The sequence below is a fragment of the Salmo salar genome, chromosome 23 (genome assembly GCF_965601325.2).
Source record: "Salmo salar chromosome 23, fSalSal1, whole genome shotgun sequence".
Taxonomy (NCBI): Eukaryota; Metazoa; Chordata; class Actinopteri; order Salmoniformes; family Salmonidae; genus Salmo; species Salmo salar.
In genome coordinates, this window is record NC_138313.1 from 41,218,427 (window position 1) to 41,236,356 (window position 17,930).

At 42.7% G+C, this 17,930-nt stretch overlaps 2 protein-coding genes across 16 annotated transcripts; one reads left to right on the forward strand and one right to left on the reverse strand.

Moving 5' to 3' along the window:
• The first annotated feature begins 158 nt into the window (after window positions 1-158).
• Window positions 159-8,089, forward strand: hdhd5 (haloacid dehalogenase like hydrolase domain containing 5). The gene is made up of 8 exons (XM_082968120.1): window positions 159-517; window positions 2,982-3,185; window positions 4,307-4,419; window positions 5,301-5,394; window positions 5,571-5,604; window positions 5,686-5,860; window positions 5,973-6,161; window positions 6,311-8,089. The coding sequence occupies exons 1-8, from the start codon at window positions 404-406 to the stop codon at window positions 6,720-6,722; spliced, it is 1,335 nt and encodes a 444-aa protein (XP_082824246.1). The 5' UTR covers window positions 159-403; the 3' UTR covers window positions 6,723-8,089.
• Window positions 8,090-8,125: 36 nt separating this feature from the next.
• On the reverse strand, window positions 8,126-17,742 carry LOC106584584 (ras-related protein Rab-19). Of its 15 annotated transcripts, none has more exons than XM_014170031.3 (6): window positions 12,793-14,730; window positions 11,804-11,947; window positions 10,850-10,936; window positions 9,995-10,442; window positions 9,187-9,370; window positions 8,126-8,988 (listed from the first exon to the last, which is right to left on the reverse strand). In XM_014170031.3, exons 4-6 carry the CDS (start codon window positions 10,187-10,189, stop codon window positions 8,720-8,722), a joined length of 648 nt encoding a protein of 215 aa, XP_014025506.1. In that variant the 5' UTR covers window positions 10,190-10,442; window positions 10,850-10,936; window positions 11,804-11,947; window positions 12,793-14,730; the 3' UTR covers window positions 8,126-8,719. The 15 variants fall into 15 exon arrangements, with proteins under 15 accessions (XP_014025506.1, XP_045562500.1, XP_082824247.1 ...); XM_045706544.2 differs by lacking the exon at window positions 12,793-14,730 and adding an exon at window positions 12,157-12,473; XM_082968121.1 differs by lacking the exon at window positions 12,793-14,730 and adding an exon at window positions 12,157-12,471 and having other exon boundaries at window positions 9,995-10,338.
• Between the last annotated feature and the right edge of the window lie 188 nt (window positions 17,743-17,930).

Genomic DNA, 17,930 nt, shown 5'->3' on the forward strand with positions numbered 1-17,930 from the left:
CACGTCAAATGCACATTGAACATGTTTGATGTTTCCTCTGAACAGAAACAGACCGAAATCAAAATCTCTAAATCGAAACTTTATTTTAGGAAAGAAAGTCCATTGGCTCAATTCGATGTAGATATCGTCACTTCCATAAATTTGAGATGTGCGCAAGCGCGCTATGTGTTAACACTGACGGAAAGCAAGCTGGCCAAAGCGTGGCCGTCTTATTCATATGGCAGCTTGCTATCAACTTTAGAGATGGCACACTTTTCACTTTCTATTGTCGTGTATGATATAGCTAGCTATGTAGTTCCTAGAGCTAGTTAGTGCTTGATAGTGTGTAACGTTACTGCTGTTGTGTATTGGACTGTAGTGATTGTTTTAGTTAGCTTAAGCTTGCTAGCTAACGTTAGAGGAAATGGCAGAGTTACTGCAAAGATGTAACGTTTTGAAATTTGGTTGGCGACTCCTGAAATCAAGTCACGCAGGAGCAGGCAAACCACTTTACATCTCATCACAGAGTTTCAGCAATGTAAGTCGAATGTTTCATTGTTGATTCTGGCTCGTTTATAGTTAGTTAGCTAACTAATTACCGTAATCAAACTTTGATTCAAAGTGTGGTCACTATTCACATTCCAGATAGTTAGCTACAAATCTCCGTTTCAAACGCACCGTTTTCCAATCTGGTGATTTTGATATTGGTTTACCATGCACATGCCATTGACTGAATATTTTCATCCGAGTTGGCAAGATTAGCTAGACAGTTTCCCATGTGACTGACACCTTTACACTTAGCTGTAATTAATTAGCCACAGTGCCTGCCAAGCCTGTGTCCTAAAAATACCCCTCCCAACCGGCTGAAACTTGAAAGAGCTGGTTGACAGGGACATAAAATAGTACATGTAAACACACCACTAGGATGCAGTCTGTCTTTACCTGTCCTGTCCTTGGCTTGGACAACCCTTTTACAGAAGGGGACCAGTTCAGGACATTGCTGTCGAGTTGTTTAACTGTTTGGTTGGTATCACTGCAGACTAATCCCACTACTAACCCACTTTAAAGGCCTACCATAAAGAAAATGAGGGTTGTCCAGCATGAAGGCCTAAGGCCTATACACATACAAGGATGCAAGACTATTACCATAAACCATCGTCTCAAATAGAGGTCGACCGATTGTGATTTTTCAACGCCGATACCAATACTGATTATTGGAGGACCAAAAACTGCCGATACCGATTAATCGGCTGATTTTTAAAAACATTTTTACTTTTTTTTAATTATTATTATTTATTTATTTGTAATAATGACAATTACAACAATACTGAATGAACACTTATTTTAACTTAATACATCAATAAAATCAATTTAGCCTCAAATAAATAATGAAACATGTTCAATTTGGTTTAAATAATGCAAAAACAAAGTGTTGGAGAAGAAAGTAAAAGTGCAATATGTGGCATGTAAAAAAGCTAACGTTTAATTTCCTTGCTCAGAACATGAGAACATATGAAAGCTGGTGGTTCCTTTTAACATGAGTCTTCAATATTCCCAGGTAAGAAGTTTTAGGTTGTAGTTATTATAGGAATTATAGGACTATTTCTCTCTATACGATTTGTATTTCATATACCTTTGACTATTGGATGTTCTTATAGGCACTTTAGTATTGCCAGTGTAACAGTATAGCTTCCGTCCCTCTCCTCGCTCCTACCTGGGCTTGAACCAGGAACACATCGACAACAGCCACCCTCGAAGCAGCGTTAGCCATGCAGAGCAAGGGGAACAACCACTCCCAAGTCTCAGAGCGAGTGATGTTTGAAACGCTATTAGCTAGCCATTTCACATCGGTTACACCAGCCTCATCTTGGGAGTTGATAGGCTTTAAGTCATAAACAGCGCAATGCATTGCGAAGGGCTGCTGGCGAAACGCGCAAAGGTGCTGTTTTGAATGAATGCTTACGGGCCTGCTGCTGCCTACCATCGCTCAGTTAGATTGCTCTATCAAATCATAGACTTATTTATAACATAACACAGAAATACGAGCCTTAGGTCATTAATATGGTCGAATCCGGAAACTATCATCTCGAAAACAAAACCTTTTTCCTGTCAGTGAAATACGGAACCGTTCCGTATTTTATCTAACGGGTGGCATCCCTAAGTCTAAATATTCCTGTTACATTGCCCAACCTTCAATGTTATGGCATAATTATGTAAAATTCTGGCAAATTATTTCGCAACGACCCAAACTGTTGCATATACCCTGACTCTGCGTGCAATGAACGCTAGAGATGTGACACAATTTCATGTTAGCAGGCAATATTAACTAAATATGCAGGTTTAAAAAATATATACTTGTTTATTGATTTTAAAGAAAGGCATTGATATTTATGGTTAGGTACATTGGTGCAACGACAGTGCTTTTCGCAAATGCACTTGTTAAATCATCACCCGTTTGGCGAAGTAGGCTATGATTCAATGATAAATTAACAGGCACCGCATCGATTATATGCAACGCAGGACACGTTAGATAAACTAGTAATATCATCAACCATGTGTAGTTAACTAGTGATTATGTTAAGATTGATAGTTTTTTATAAGATAAGTTTAATGCTAGCTAGCAACTTACCTTGGCTTCTTGCTGCCCTCACGTAACAGGTAGTCAGCCTGCCATGCAGGCTCCTCGTGGAGTGCAATGTAAGGCAGGTGGTTAGAGCGTTGAACTAGTAACCGGAAGGTTGCAAAAACGAATCCCCCCTGAACAAGGCAGTTAACCCCCGTTCCTAGGCCGTCATTGAAAATAAGAATGTGTTCTTAATCTGACTTGCCTAGTTATAAAGGTGTAAAAAAAAAATATTTAAAAAATCGGCAAATTGGTGGCCAAAAATACAGATTACCGATTGTTGTGAGAACTTGAAATCGGCCCTATTTAATCGGTCGACCGTAAAGTCTCAAAGTCCACTGAAGGCTGTACGTCACACACCATTCATCTGTCTCCACAGGGCCACAACTTGTTCGGGCTCCTCTTCGACATCGATGGGGTGCTAGTGCGGGGCCGCACACCCATCCCTGCAGCCAAACAGATCTTTAGGAGCTTGGTGGACCGGAAGGGAAAGTACAAAGTGCCTGTGGTGTTTGTGACCAACGCAGGGAACTCTATGAGGCAGACCAAAGCTGAACAACTGTCGCACCTGCTGGAAGTGGAGGTGAGGGATGCGTCATATTGTCATATAGCACCAAACAATCCTGTACTAAAATCTGGGTTATACTGACATCTCTCACCTTCTGGAGGTGGAGGTCAGCGATGCATTTTGGTCATATTGAACCCAACAATCCTGGTCTAAAATCTGGGTTATATTGTCATATTGCCCCCAACAATCCTGGACTAAAATCTGGGTATATTGTCATATTGCCCCCAACAATCCTGGACTAACATCTGGGTTATATTGTCATATTGCCTCCAACAATCCTGGACTAACATCTGGGTTATATTGTCATATTGCCCCCAACAATCCTGGACTAACATCTGGGTTATATTGTCATATTGCCCCCAACAATCCTGGACTAAAATCTGGGTTATATTGTCATATTGCACCCAACAATCCTCCACTAACATCTGGGTTATATTGTCATATTGCCCCCAACAATCCTCCACTAACATCTGGGTTATATTGTCATATTGCCTCCAACAATCCTCCACTAACATCTGGGTTATATTGTCATATTGCCTCCAACAATCCTCCACTAACATCTGGGTTATATTGTCATATTGCACCCAACAATCCTCCACTAACATCTGGGTTATATTGTCATATTGCACCCAACAATCCTCCACTAACATCTGGGTTATATTGTCATATTGCCTCCAACAATCCTCCACTAACATCTGGGTTATATTGTCATATTGCCTCCAACAATCCTCCACTAACATCTGGGTTATATTGTCATATTGCCTCCAACAATCCTCCACTAACATCTGGGTTATATTGTCATATTGCCTCCAACAATCCTCCACTAACATCTGGGTTATATTGTCATATTGCCTCCAACAATCCTCCACTAACATCTGGGTTATATTGTCATATTGCACCCAACAATCCTCCACTAACATCTGGGTTATATTGTCATATTGCACCCAACAATCCTCCACTAACATCTGGGTTATATTGTCATATTGCCTCCAACAATCCTCCACTAACATCTGGGTTATATTGTCATATTGCACCCAACAATCCTCCACTAACATCTGGGTCATGTTGCACCCAACAATCCTGCACTAACTGGTTCTGTGCTTTACTGATTGTTTTGCTTGTGTTTTCCCCCGCAGGTGTCTCCAGACCAGGTGATGCTGTCCCACAGTCCTTTGCGTATGTTCAGTCAGTATCACAACATGTGTGTGCTGGTGTCAGGCCAGGGCCCAGTGCTGGAGGTGGCTCATAAGTATCCTTACTAATCCCCAGGCAGAGCAGTGATCATGGGGGTGACTCTTTCCATGACATTTGAAGAGAGATAGATTACCTATGTAACAGAGCAGCAGTGATAATTGGGAAGACGACTGTGAGTTGTCTAGGAATATACACAACATTTCAGTAATTTAAAAGTGGTGACTAGCAATATACTATATATAGATTCAATCTCTATTGTCCTCTAAAAGGATATCCTTTCACAGCCAACTATGTCAAATTTACACTGAGATCAAAACTGATGAGCAGACTGTAATACAATAGAAGACATCTATTGAGCAAACTAAGTACACATTTGTTTTCCTGAGCCATTCACTAACCCAAGAAATATGAGGTCTTTGTATAGATTTTGTCTTGAGCAGTTTGGTAAACAGTAGGACAGTTTAAAGGGGAAATCTGCAGTTTAAACAATTACAAAGCCTCCCCCATTGTTGCAGTAAACAGCTGAGGGATGGGGCTGGAGAATTGTAACCACTCTCAAATTCATAGACAGTTTTTGATGCAAGGACTGACCATGATAATAAATGATAGTTTAAGTCATGTTTTGAGGCTTTAGTGTTTGTTTACAATGGCAAAGTTTACAAACAGTGGAGTAAAACAAGCCTCTATTTGGGGTTCTCATGGGGTAAGACAGTTGAAATAAGCTCATGAGTTATATTATTCAAGAATCAATGGGTACGTCATTAATTTAAAAGTCCAATAATTTAAAAGTATTATGTGCAGATTGTCCCTTAAATGCCAGGAAACCTTTTTAAATGCTCATTGTCGTGCTGCTCTCCCTCTATGAATGTGTTGCATTGTCTTGCTCTGTTTAATGTCCTGTTATTTTGAGTTTGACCTTAACCTATCCAACACCAGTCTGGGGTTTCAGAATGTTGTGACCATAGACATGCTGAGGGATGCCTATCCGCTTCAGGACATGGTGGATCACAACAGAAGACCCAAAGACATGGTGAGGGTTTAGTTGGAGGAGAAAGGGCGTGACTTGGGTTGTGTTCAGCAAGAACAAACTAATAATGGTATGAAAGAGGAGAATGGAGAGCTAAATTAGACGTTTTTGACGCATCAATTCTTATGCATTCACCATTTGTAACTTCAGCGTGTTTACAGTGTTGAATTATCTTACAGGTTCCACCAAGTAAAGAGTTACCCCCGATAGAAGGTAATGTATACAAATAAAACAAATATTTAGAAACTTACGGAAGATTGATTTGACTGACTGTCTTTAACGTTGTTTTTTTAGCCATCATTCTGTTTGGTGAGCCAGTCAGATGGGAGACCAACCTCCAGCTAATAATGGATGTGCTCTTAACCAATGGGAAGCCTGGGAATGCCCTGACAACACTGCAGTACCCTCACATTCCAGTGCTGGCCTGTAACATGGACCTGATGTGGGTGGCTGAGGCCAAGAACCCCAGGTGGGAACACATGCACTTCCACTCAGAGCATACCATCAAGGCAATTTAGGTCTTGTAGCCAAATTGTTGTAAACAACAGAACATGTGTGTTGTAAATATCCCTGTTTGCTAGGTTTGGTCACGGAATGTTTCTGGTGTGTCTGGAGAGTCTGTATAAGAAGGTGACTGGCTGTGAGCTGAAGTATGCAGCTCTGATCGGAAAGCCCAGTGTGGTGACCTATAACTATGCTGAGCTGCTCATCAGACAGCAGGCTGAGAGTCTGGGCTGGACTCAACCTGTGGAGAGACTCTACGCCATCGGGTGAGACTGCCTGCCTGGGTTACATACTGTTTACGCCATCGGGTGAGACTGCCTGCCCGCCCGGCATAGATACTGTTTCAATGTGTGTATTCCATCTTGAGTAACTCAAGCCCCCTTAACACTCTGCCTTCCCTCCGTCTCTCCCTCAGTGACAACCCCATGGCAGACATCTACGGCGCCAACCTCTACAACCGCTACCTACAGTCCTGCCACCGCACCCGGGCCCTGATGCAGCTCGGAGGGGGGGAGCCTCAGAGCCAACCCCTGGAGGACCCACACGAAATGACCTGTGCCGAGATGGGAGGGGTTACAGGGGCGTACGGGGGCGAGGAGCCCCTCCCTGTGGGGTGCAGCTCCATCCTGGTGTGTACGGGGGTGTACAGCCGGGACCAGCAGGAACTGCCCCCTGACCCCAGGCATACGGTTACAGAGCATCGGATCTTCCACGGTCACAGGGACTTCCGCTTTGACCCCAACCTGACCCAGCCATCCTTCATGGTGCAGGATGTGAAGGAGGCTGTGGAGCTGGTGTTCCAGCAGGAGGGATGGCCTCTGGAGTAGGGGCCTGAGTCTCAATACTGTCCTGTCCCGTACCCTGGTCACAGCACTGCTTGCCAGGTCAATTAACAGCAGCTCAATGTCTGGGTCTCTGAGGCTGTATTTACACAGGCAGCCCAATTCTGATTTATTTTTTTCAGATCTGATCCGATTGGTCAAAAGACAAATGAGTGGCAAGAAAATCTAAATTGTGCTGCCTGTGTAAACACAGCCTTTCTTTGGTTAGGACAGGGTCTAAGAGTTCACATGGTCACAGAGGGGTCTAAGAAACTTCTAAACGTCCTCAACTGCCTCACTCAGCCATGCTAGTACAGTCGCTCGAACTGCGAACTACATCACAAGTCTAGAATGTCCATGCACATTTACCATACTGTACTGCCATTGAGATTTCCCTAACTTTTACATTTCTGTTGTGTCCTGTTCTAAGGAGTGTAGCATGCTGACTAGGCCTTCCAAGTTCCGTGCACGAGCATTGCAAAATGTATGCATGTTATTCAATAATTTCATCCAAACTGCACGCGGGCGTAGTCAGGTGCTAAAATAGAACTTTCAACTCACTGAATGTGAGATTAACTAACTAGGTTTCCCCTTTTATCTGTGGTTTAATTGTCGACTTTTGTATTTCAAAATGGGTAAATTCTACAATGATCCAGAAAAAAAGACCATATTTATTTGGTGTAAAATAACAACCATATATTTATTTCCTAGAACAAATTGGCTAGCGATAGCAAGCTAGCTAAATGTCTGTATTTCGACCCGTCTCCAAATGAATATAGTTGATTTTGGTATTTTAATCTGCGTCTCGTGGGGAGATTTAACATGTGCAAATATGTAATGCTGTCTGTTGTGGCTATCATGACTGTTTTTGGCTTGATGAATAATATTCTTAGTGGACTGAATACATGAAATACACTGTTGATAGGCCATTTACTTTACTGTGATGGGTTAGCTTTTACAATATATTTATGTCTTTCTGCCATGTCTATCCAGGCTTGTTACAGAATCTCAGGAACAACTTCATGCAAGTGACCAGTTTAAGTCCAGGAATGTTCTTTGATGGACTCCACAATTGATGCAAGGCTAGTTGTTCCATTTACCATGAACTAAACAGGTGCTACATATGACTGTTCAAGTAACGTTTGGATCGTCTTACAACAGCCATTAGCATGTGAAGGCAGGCCGTTGTGGGGATGTAAAGCATTTTATGGGATTGTTAGTGTTTTATGCAGGGATGTCAACATTTTTAGCTATGTTCAATTGGCCAAAAGTTCTGAGGGAAAGACATGACTGTGGAATTGTCATAAATGCAACACTGTATTTGACAAACGGAAGGACAGTAAAGTGTTCACAGGAGTGTTCATTCTTTCTTCCCCGGTTGTGGAAATTCAGTACTGAGAGCGACTTGGTCATTTCTTCAAACAATCATCTTTATTTAATATAATTATTGTAATAATGAGACCGTTAGACAATGCAGTTCATATAGCTAATACCCAGAATGCTTGGTTCCACCCCTCCCATATAGATTGGGGGGGCACCATGATGGTTTTATCACTGGGAAGCTAGAGTGGACACCATAAAACTCAGCATTAGCAGGACAGAAATATCTCACTATTTAAGTAAATAATTGTTACATATCCAACAGGTGAATACATAATTCCCCCCCATGTACAATAAGCCACGGGAGGCAAGGGATACTTAACATTAAGTACTGGTAACAATAAGTGTTTGACTACTGGCAGCCATGTTTAACCTACTGGTAAACTTGTGAAAGTCTAAACTTCAGTGGCAGTGATAGTCGCCATCATCAGTACAATACAGTACACTCATCCCCTATCCCAAGACACTTCTTGGCAGCACCTGTAGATGTAAGCAGTCGAAAACGAGTGGGCTTCGTGGCTTCACATCTACAAGGGCAAATGTCAAGGGACTGTGTAGGCAATGTTGATTCCAGACAAGTTATCAGCACCACAAACCCTCTCCCACGCTTCCTGTCAATTCTCTCAACAACATGACTTCCTGTCTGTAGGATCGGAGCCATGGATTGGATGGGCGTTTGGGAAGAAGTGTGGTGAGGCCTGTGAGTGTTGGTCTGTGAGGGCGAGGCCGTTTCTCACCATCAGCTCCTGGGCCATGAGCATGAAGGCTGCCTCCACATTCTGGGCCTCCTTCGCAGAGGTCTCCAGGGCAGCCAGCGCACCCTTCCCCTCTGCCAGGGTACAGGCATCCTCAAACAGCACCTGTCTCTCCGACTGCCGGTCTGACTTGTTCCCTAGGAGAGAAGAGCAAAGGAAGTTACAGAAGGAAATTTGTCTTTCTATTTTAGTTTCTATTGATGAAAGTTGGTGTCAGACATTTCTCTCACCCGCCAGAAGATGAGCACCACATCTGTTATGTCATTAACAACTTAAGTAGGCTTTTTAACAGAGTTTATATAAAGCCATGTGTTCCCTGTGTCTCTCCCACCCACCAATGAGGATGAGCACAACGCTTGCAGCCCCATCTTGTTCCACTTCCTGGATCCAGTGTGTCAAAGAGTCAAAGGTTGGCCGGCGTGTGATATCGTAGGCCACTATGGCGCCGTGGGCGCTGCGGTAATAACTCTGGGTGATTGAGCGGAAACGTTCCTGTCCAGCTGTGTCCCACACCTGCAGCTGAGGAGACGAGACGACACACTTCAGCTGGAGAATGCACACACACTACACTAATTCCTTACACACACTCAGCTAAGGAACAAAGTGTCCGTTGAAAAACCACCCCTAGCACTTTCCCCAAGATCGGTGAACAATTCCCCTAAGCACATTGGAAGGCCAGCTGAAGACCACCATATTGCTTACACCTATCCAGTCGCTTCGGCAAACACTTAACAGGGAAGGGACTGTGGGTTGTTTATTTACTTCTATGCGTCACTGGAGGAGAAACTGGTACAGGGAGGTTTGTCACCAATTTATGGACAAGATGTTAAGGTCCAAAATCATCTCCCTTCCCTCTTTCAAATACACAGACAAACATGCACCTAGGAAAACACATACCGTTCATACACTCAATTGTAGTCATTTGACGTACACCCACAAAATACACAGCGGGGCGATCAAATGTTAGACCAACCCTCTCCTTTTGACTATGAATACAGCAGAGGCAGAAGGATTTGCACTGTGTAAAGACAGTTGCGCTAGCTAGGCCTATTGACAAAACTGAAATAATGACACAGCAAAGACAACATGTACTGTACTTACTGATTATCCTAGAAAAATAGAGAATGTACGCATGCACCTTACCTTGACCTTCCTGCCATTGATGAGCATGGTTCTGACGGTGAAATCCACCCCGATAGTGTTCTGCTGTGTCTCCATGAAGACACCAGACTTAAATCTCTGGACCACGCAGGTCTTCCCCACGTCTGAGTCTCCCACCAGGACAATCTTAAAGAGGAAGTCAAAGGAGTCGTCCTGCTCCGGCACAGAGGACTGCATGGTAAGGGATCACCACAGGGCCAGTCAGACACCACTCAACTAGGGCCAGGCTGAGATGCCCTGCAGCAGTGACAGAACTGGTTCTCTACTCCGTACGTTGTTAGATGCATCAATAACAGTTGAAACTGTTGACGGAGATTGGTCACATCCTACTCAGAAACATAGGGAGAACTCTTCCTCAAGCGGAGCTAAAGAAGTACATGAATATTTCCTACTTGAACTGTGTCCCTTTTACTCAGATTGTCTTGGGGAACTGAATAAACAAAAAATAAATGGTAGTTACGCAGAAAATACATTGCTGAAAAAGTGTTGAAGATAAGGCTTCAGTAGTCTATATCCTCTACAAGTGTTCCCTACTCGGCACCGCTTCAGGTATTTCCTCAGGTGAGCTCATTACACACTAAATAAAATGTTGACCTCCAACAGATTCCGTCAAAGTAGAAACAACATCACATATAACATGTTATTCCTCAATGTGCTGGAACTTTGTATTTACATTTAGGATAGGTTGTATACATCCAAATCAGTCACATTCTTTGTGCTCATTCCTCCAACTGCTTCCCTGTGCAGTTAGTGTACTTATGCCTCTCATACCATATCCCTCTACTGTTGTTCTCCCCACTCTCATTGGTTCACAGACCGCTAAGGTTCACCCCTTACCTTTCCTGGCAGGTGCAAATTTCAGTTGCTTGGCCACCAGCACCGCTGCATCTTGGGAATTTTAGTTTTCTAGGCAAGGTCCAGGGTCTGTGAGGACAGAAAGGAGGGATTAGTCTGAAGTTTCTTGTTTATCAGTCGCAGCGGTCACATCTAAGACTTGTCTCTGGGTGCTTACAAGGCTCACTACTGTAGGTACACATCCTTCAACAAAGGGAATCAGTCCTCCTATAGCTGCTCCTGGAGAAATGGAAATAACTTTTGTCTCGACAGGTGTCATTTGGACCCCAGCTGCATATAAAACACTGAGAAACGCACACACACGAAGACAGAGACACATGGGCTGCCCCTCTATCACTATTTGCCACCTCCTGGCTGCCGTCAACTAACACATTCCAGTGCATTCAGAACCACACGATAAAGGCTAAGTATAGAGCAGGCAAAAACACAAGACAAACACTTAGGCATTTACCAGTAAACATCTTGGGGGGTGGGGGGGGGGGTAGATCAGAGATTGTAGCTTCCATCAATGTAATTGTCTACATCATTTCCAATACTGTGTATATATATATATATATATTTCCCTTCATTTTTTCCCCCAAAACCTACCACCCCTCCCCTAATTGGAGTAAACTAATGGACAACAACACTTAGGCTTCTACTTCCAGCATATACATACTATATACATTTTACGGACACAGTATATTTTACAAAAGTTATCTTTTGTTTGTTTTTAATCCCATTCTTTAGCTACCCTCAACCCCTCCCATCTATATCTGACGAGCATCCAGTTTGATTTCTATTTACCATATATTTTTAACTGTGCTGTTTAACAAAAGTTCTGAACCTATTTGCATTAACGGACCCAGTATATTTTACATTAGTTATCTTGTTATTTTTAGACATCTTGTTAATGAGGGTTGATTTAATTTACTCTGTGTAATGAATCCATTTTACCTCAAACCATACAATGACCTCTCAGGGAGATGTTAATTGGAATGATGAAGAGTCTGTTCTGGAAGTCAGAGACCCCCTCTTCTTCCTCTCTCTACCCACACACTGGTTCGTTGTCATCTCAGCCCACAGAAACACATGGCAAAGCTGGACACAGAACAATGCATGTGAGTGTGAAAGGCACTGTGCACCATGGCTGGCCACCATTTTGTTCTTCAGTGTGTGTGTCACATGATGGTTCCACATTAAGCACTGTAGCCTGAGGAATGTTTATCTTTCACCCACTGACACCATATCTCCTGTTATTGGCTACACACACACATCCTACTATTGACTACATGCACACAAACACCCACCTGTCTTGTTTTGTACACTTTGTACAAAATAATAAAACGCAGAACCACAGGATGTTTCTAAACATAACTCTTTATTAACTAGCTACCACTACATGTTAGCCTATCTCCAACCACGATCAACTGACCATGACCTAACCGTCTGGGTGGTCTTAACCAATCACCGCACAGTATGATACGACGGTAAAATGCATCCAATTATAATTCAGTATGTATTCACATATGAATATTACACCACCCACTGACACCATATCTCCTGTTATTGACTAATATTCTACAGCTCTCTACTGATGTCACCATGTTAGCATTTTTGTTAGCATTTTTTCCCCACTGTATCTGAGAAATACAGTTTGGGGAGAATTCAGACCGGAGTTAAGCGTGCGTAAATGGAACTTCTTTCCCTTTTTATTAACCATTTTTTTATACAGGTATTCTGACCTTGAGTTTTATTATGGGCAACGCATGTGTCAGCCAGGTATTCGTTTGGGGTGGAGATTGCAGAAATTGAGGTGTGGCAGAGGTGTGTCTACAGATACGCTGTATTCTGACCTTGACTTAATTCCCTCATAATTAGCATTCTCCACAAAGTGTATATGACACAATGAACAACCCTAAACAAGGTGAAGACCGTTATGTTACCTCGTGGGCAGCCGGGTGCCTTGGGACTGGGTCGACTCTTGTCCTGAGCACAAAGCCATTTGTTAAACTTCCCCTCTGCTCTGTCTGCGCTCCCTCTACTGGCTGCCTCCTGTTACAACAAGCCCTCCAACCTCAGTACCGGAACATCTCATACTCGTTTCCATGGAAACCAAAGCTATGTTCTCAGAAACATTCAAATCCTGGTTCAAATGAACATTTACAGGAATTTGCCTTGCGTTAATTCAATTCCACAAGTTCATATAAACTTGTATTCAGAGTAACAAACTGCTGTATGCTTCAATAACATGGTTTAGTTGTGTGTTGTTGCTGATTAGTTAGCATGAGGAGAGAGAAAATGGGAATATTTAGCAAATGGCTAGCATGTCGATCTCTTCTAAGAACTGCAGGCTAATGTAGAGAGCAAAGCAACAAAACATTTCCAAGATTTTCATTCGTTTTCCTCTTTTTCCATTCTTACAGTTAACGGTTCTGAATAATTATATGAATAATTCCACAAGGCTCCTGTTAAGGAACCTACATTCTCTCTGTATTTTCTCCAGGTTCTTCCTCTGTAACCACTCTCTGTACTTCTCTGCTTTCTTTTCAATCTCCCTCTGCATCTCCTTCTGCTCCTTGCTCTCCTTCAGCTGTTTCTCTTGGAGATGGCAAACAATAACACAAAAATGACTCCCACCTTTAGGTGCCCAGATACTGTACACATCAGAAAGCACACAAACTGCACAGTTCCTCTCTGGGATTGTGTTAATAACTGGGTGAAAAGAAGGGGGCTCTTCATCTGCAACCACTCCTGAATCTCCTCCTCCACTACCTTCTTCATCTTCTACTGCTCCCTCTCCGGGTCCTCCTTCCTCTCCTTCAGTGGGCGCTCCATGTGGAGACATTAGCGACCCTAATTTACAGAACTGAAAATATCAATAATTATCGACAACTAAATTATCAAATTCTGACTCAAATCAAACAGGAGTTGCCGAACCGAAGAAGAAACTAAAAAGATATGGCAGTGCACCTCTGCTTTCTTTTTGCTCCTCTTTGGCTTTGTAGACTAGCCACCTCTCCCATGCAGAGAGATGCCTCTGGATCCTCCGCCTCGGTCACTGCTGTCCTCTCTGGGGGCTTCTGTGGTGGATCATGTTTCCATGGCAAAAATGAAAACACAAAGCAGACAGACTCTTTGGTCCTTTAAAAACCTGCTTGCTGTATGTAAAATATTGTGTGCTATAGCTTGGAAAATAAATACATTTAACTCTGGATGACAACATAATGCTTTTTGTTTCCAACATTAGGGTTGTTTTCCTAAAGAAGTTATATCCGCTTCATGTTTTATTTCCTTGCCACGATACTAACGAGTATCGCGATACTGGTATCGCCCCGGCCCTAATGGATTGCTGTCATACGTTATCCAGATACTGCTTACAGGGTAAAGAAACCAATGTCACATTTTGTCATTTGGGTGAACTATCCCCTTACTTGTTGATGAGGGGATCAACCCTAGCTAAACAGCAGGTGGTGCTAATGACAATTTAGCTAGTTTTCTGCTGAGTCAAGTTGGGTAATACTGCTCTTGTACACCAACCATATCTGATGGGTGAGAGGGGTCTGGCGTCTTTACTCTGTGTGGCTGAGGTGTCTATCTGATGGGCGTGGTGAACTGCAGACAGGTCCTCATCACTCTCATAGCTGTCGTGGTAAATGGGGGAGAGCAGAGGGTAGGTGGCATCGCGTACTGAGTCATAGTCCACACTTTTGGATCGGTGCAGTTCCCTGCCACTGTCCTGGTACATCTTCAGAGGAGTTCAGCTTAAACTCCTGGAAGTGGAGGCAGGGAAGCTTGACATCTTCCCCCCTGTTATCATACAAACAAATGACTTGAGCTAAGAAAGAGCACAAGCCATTTTTTATTTTGTGGATCCTCTTGCTGATGTATTGTGCAGTCACAGAGAAGGAAATTAGTTAGAGTTTAAACAATTTGATAAAATATGTGTCAGCAACAAAGTAAATCTATGCAAAGGGATCCTAAAACTGAACAGCAGTAATTAATGTTAATCTAGCGAGCATCAGGTACATGGCTACTTGAACATTTACAGACCAGACAGCCAAATCAGAGCTTCAAAGACCCACCAGCTTGACCACACATTAGTAAAGTTATCCAAGCTATTCGCAGGGCTGAACAGCCCGAGCAAGCCTAGCAGACTGTTGTTGAACATATTTAGGATTAATTACTGTAAAAGGCTCAGACAGCTAATCCTCTGGCACTAGCTTCCCTTGGCTAGTTAGCTATCTAGCTAGGTAGCACGTTTGCCAGTTAGCAAATGAGCTAGTTACTTAGTTAGCTAGCTATGCGTGCAATTTCCTGCTTTACTTTGTCTCAGCCTCCAGTATCTATGCTGCAATAGTCTGTCCAATCTGGTGAAATTATCCTTGTCCAATCTGGTGTCCTGTGAGAATTTAAGTACACTCCCTCTAATCCCATCTGTTACAGATACAGGTATCCTGTGAGTATTTGTTTTTTTCTCCCTCTGCCCTAGTCATAGGTGGCAGTAATCAGTCGCCAATCACTCATCAATCTGAAGACACACCTCCTCCTCCTGATTTCCCTTACCCAATCACATTCCCTTTCCCTTGGTTTAAAAACCCAGTCGGTTGTTTTCCTAAACTCTCTCTCCCTGGATTGAGCTATTATCTCTTTTTGTTTTGGTGCCTGCATCTCACTTTGTCTGTTATCCTGTGAGTATGTATGGTTGTGTGGGAAAAGTAGATACCGAGACAAGTCGCCCATGGGCATACATTACCCGTAGGAAAACATTGTCTAAGAATCCTAGTTAGAACTGGGCGGTAAACCCACTGTATTTTATTGGTTAGTTAGCTAGCGGTTATTGAAGCAAGTAAGACTAGCTTAGGGGGTTTTGGATATTTATTGTTTCTTTCCTTGGGTCCAGCTCAGCCCCTTTTTCCCAAACCCCATTTACCGTGTGTTTAAAATAAACCCGAAGTGTTTGACGGTAGGTTTAAGTTGTCTGTGGATTTCTTTTAGTTCTCACTTCCTTTGTTATGATTTGCATGAGATATGTTACGGGTCTAATTTCCATCCCCCCTAGACTGCAGGGCTAAAGGGGTTCGTAACATCATCTATGAACGTTTGAAGAACGATCTGGCCTATACTCTTATACAGTGGTGATTTTTGGAATGTAAATCTAAAAATATATATATTTTGATGCATGCCAGCAAAGCCACTACACACACAACCCTAAACAATACATTAATTGCACTATAACGGTGACAAACGGTGCCCACAAACTGTTAGGGCCTTCATAAAGCTGTCCCAACAGCAGAGTCCCGACAGCTTACCACTGCTACGCCTGCCTATCAGCGGAGCCTTGTCTGGCAGCGAAACAGTTCATTCAGCCTCATTTACTGCCTTTTAAAAAACATAGCTGATATGGCTGACTTGCTTAAACAAATGTGGTTTCTACTGACAATTGAGATGTACAAACTATGACATAAGGGGACGACGAGCAGATGAGGCAATCCGTAATTTCGATTAAGATATTCATAAGCGAGCTAGAACGGACGTAGTCAATATAACTATTTGTTCAGCACTTTTGAAATGTACAGCGACAGAATTCAGAACATGGGCCGTTCTTACAATATTCTCCCTGTACAGAACAGTAGGATGAATAAAGGAGGCATATCAGCAGACAATGAAAGCTCTTACAATATTCGATGATGACATTCCACTAAAACAGGCAATAGGCTACATGTGCACCACCAAGTCAGAACAGTAGGCTAAAGAGGAAAATGGACCAAATTATAAGGGTGAGGCACATGGGCTACTAACAGTATACAATTAGTATTACTTTCTTAGCTACAGTATATATATATCTTCCTGGCATACTACATAATTTATGCAGCAGCAAATACATTTTTGGACTCACCTTGTACTGTGCTCACTTGAACTGGAAGGTGGCACGGCCGTCCAAATTTTGTCATCAAAGTCTTATTCTCTGGAATTATGGTGCTTTCAAGACAATTTATTTTTGTTCACCTTTATTTAACTAGGCAAGGCAGTTAAGAACAAATTCTTATTTACAATGACGGCCTACCCCGGCCAAACTCCGACGTAGCTGGGCCAATTGTGCTCCACCCTATGGGACTCCCAATCACGGCCAGATGTGATACAGCCTGGATTTAAACTTAGACCGCTGCGCCACTTGGGGGCCAACAACTTAAAAATATATATATAAAAAATTGTACCATGACGTAAGGGATCTTCAGGTCAGAACTCTAGAAAGAGGCCCAAACTTGGAATTCTGAGTTGGATGAGAGTTCAAAACTTATTTTCCCAGTTGTCTTGAACACACTGAAGTCTGAGAGATTTCACAGTTTCCAGTTGTTTTGAACACGGCAGAAGTCATGCTGGATTGACAGCATGGCCAATGTTGAATGTTTATCCTTTTAAGCTTGGAAAAGAGACCCTTAAACCAAGATATGGACCACACACCCACTCAATAGCAGGCTAGTGATTGCTTTGCTTGCAGTTTTTATTTAACTTGGCAAGTCAGTTAAGAACAAATTCTTATTTACAATGACAGCCTAGGAACAGTGGGTTAACTACCTTGTTCAGGGGCAGAACAACAGATTCTTACCTTGTCAGCTCGGGGATTCGAGGTAGCAACCTTTCACTTACTGGCACAACGATCCAACCACTAGACTACCTGCCGTCCCGAATCAGTTAGCCACTGATTCCTTCCAAACCACTCACTGTTGAATTTCCAACTTGTTGTGTAATGTTTATGTCCAATGGTCGGTGAGCAGCGATACGTTTTACCTATAATTTATCTTCATATGACAAGGTTTGAAAAGGATTTGCCAGTAGATTGTCGACTTGATTCATGATGATGACTGCTAGCTTTTGTTAGCTAAGATTTTGAAAGTATGACGTTGACATAATGAGTCCAATCAAACCTACGGTAGATATATGACGTCATTATATCTGTGGCCAATGACCTTGGGTCTTCTTGGTTGGGCACTTCTAATGTAACTGTATGGCAGCACCCAAGGGGCTTGACTTTTCCATTTTGCGGTGACAGAACACTACGCCAATCATGGCTGCTCCACCA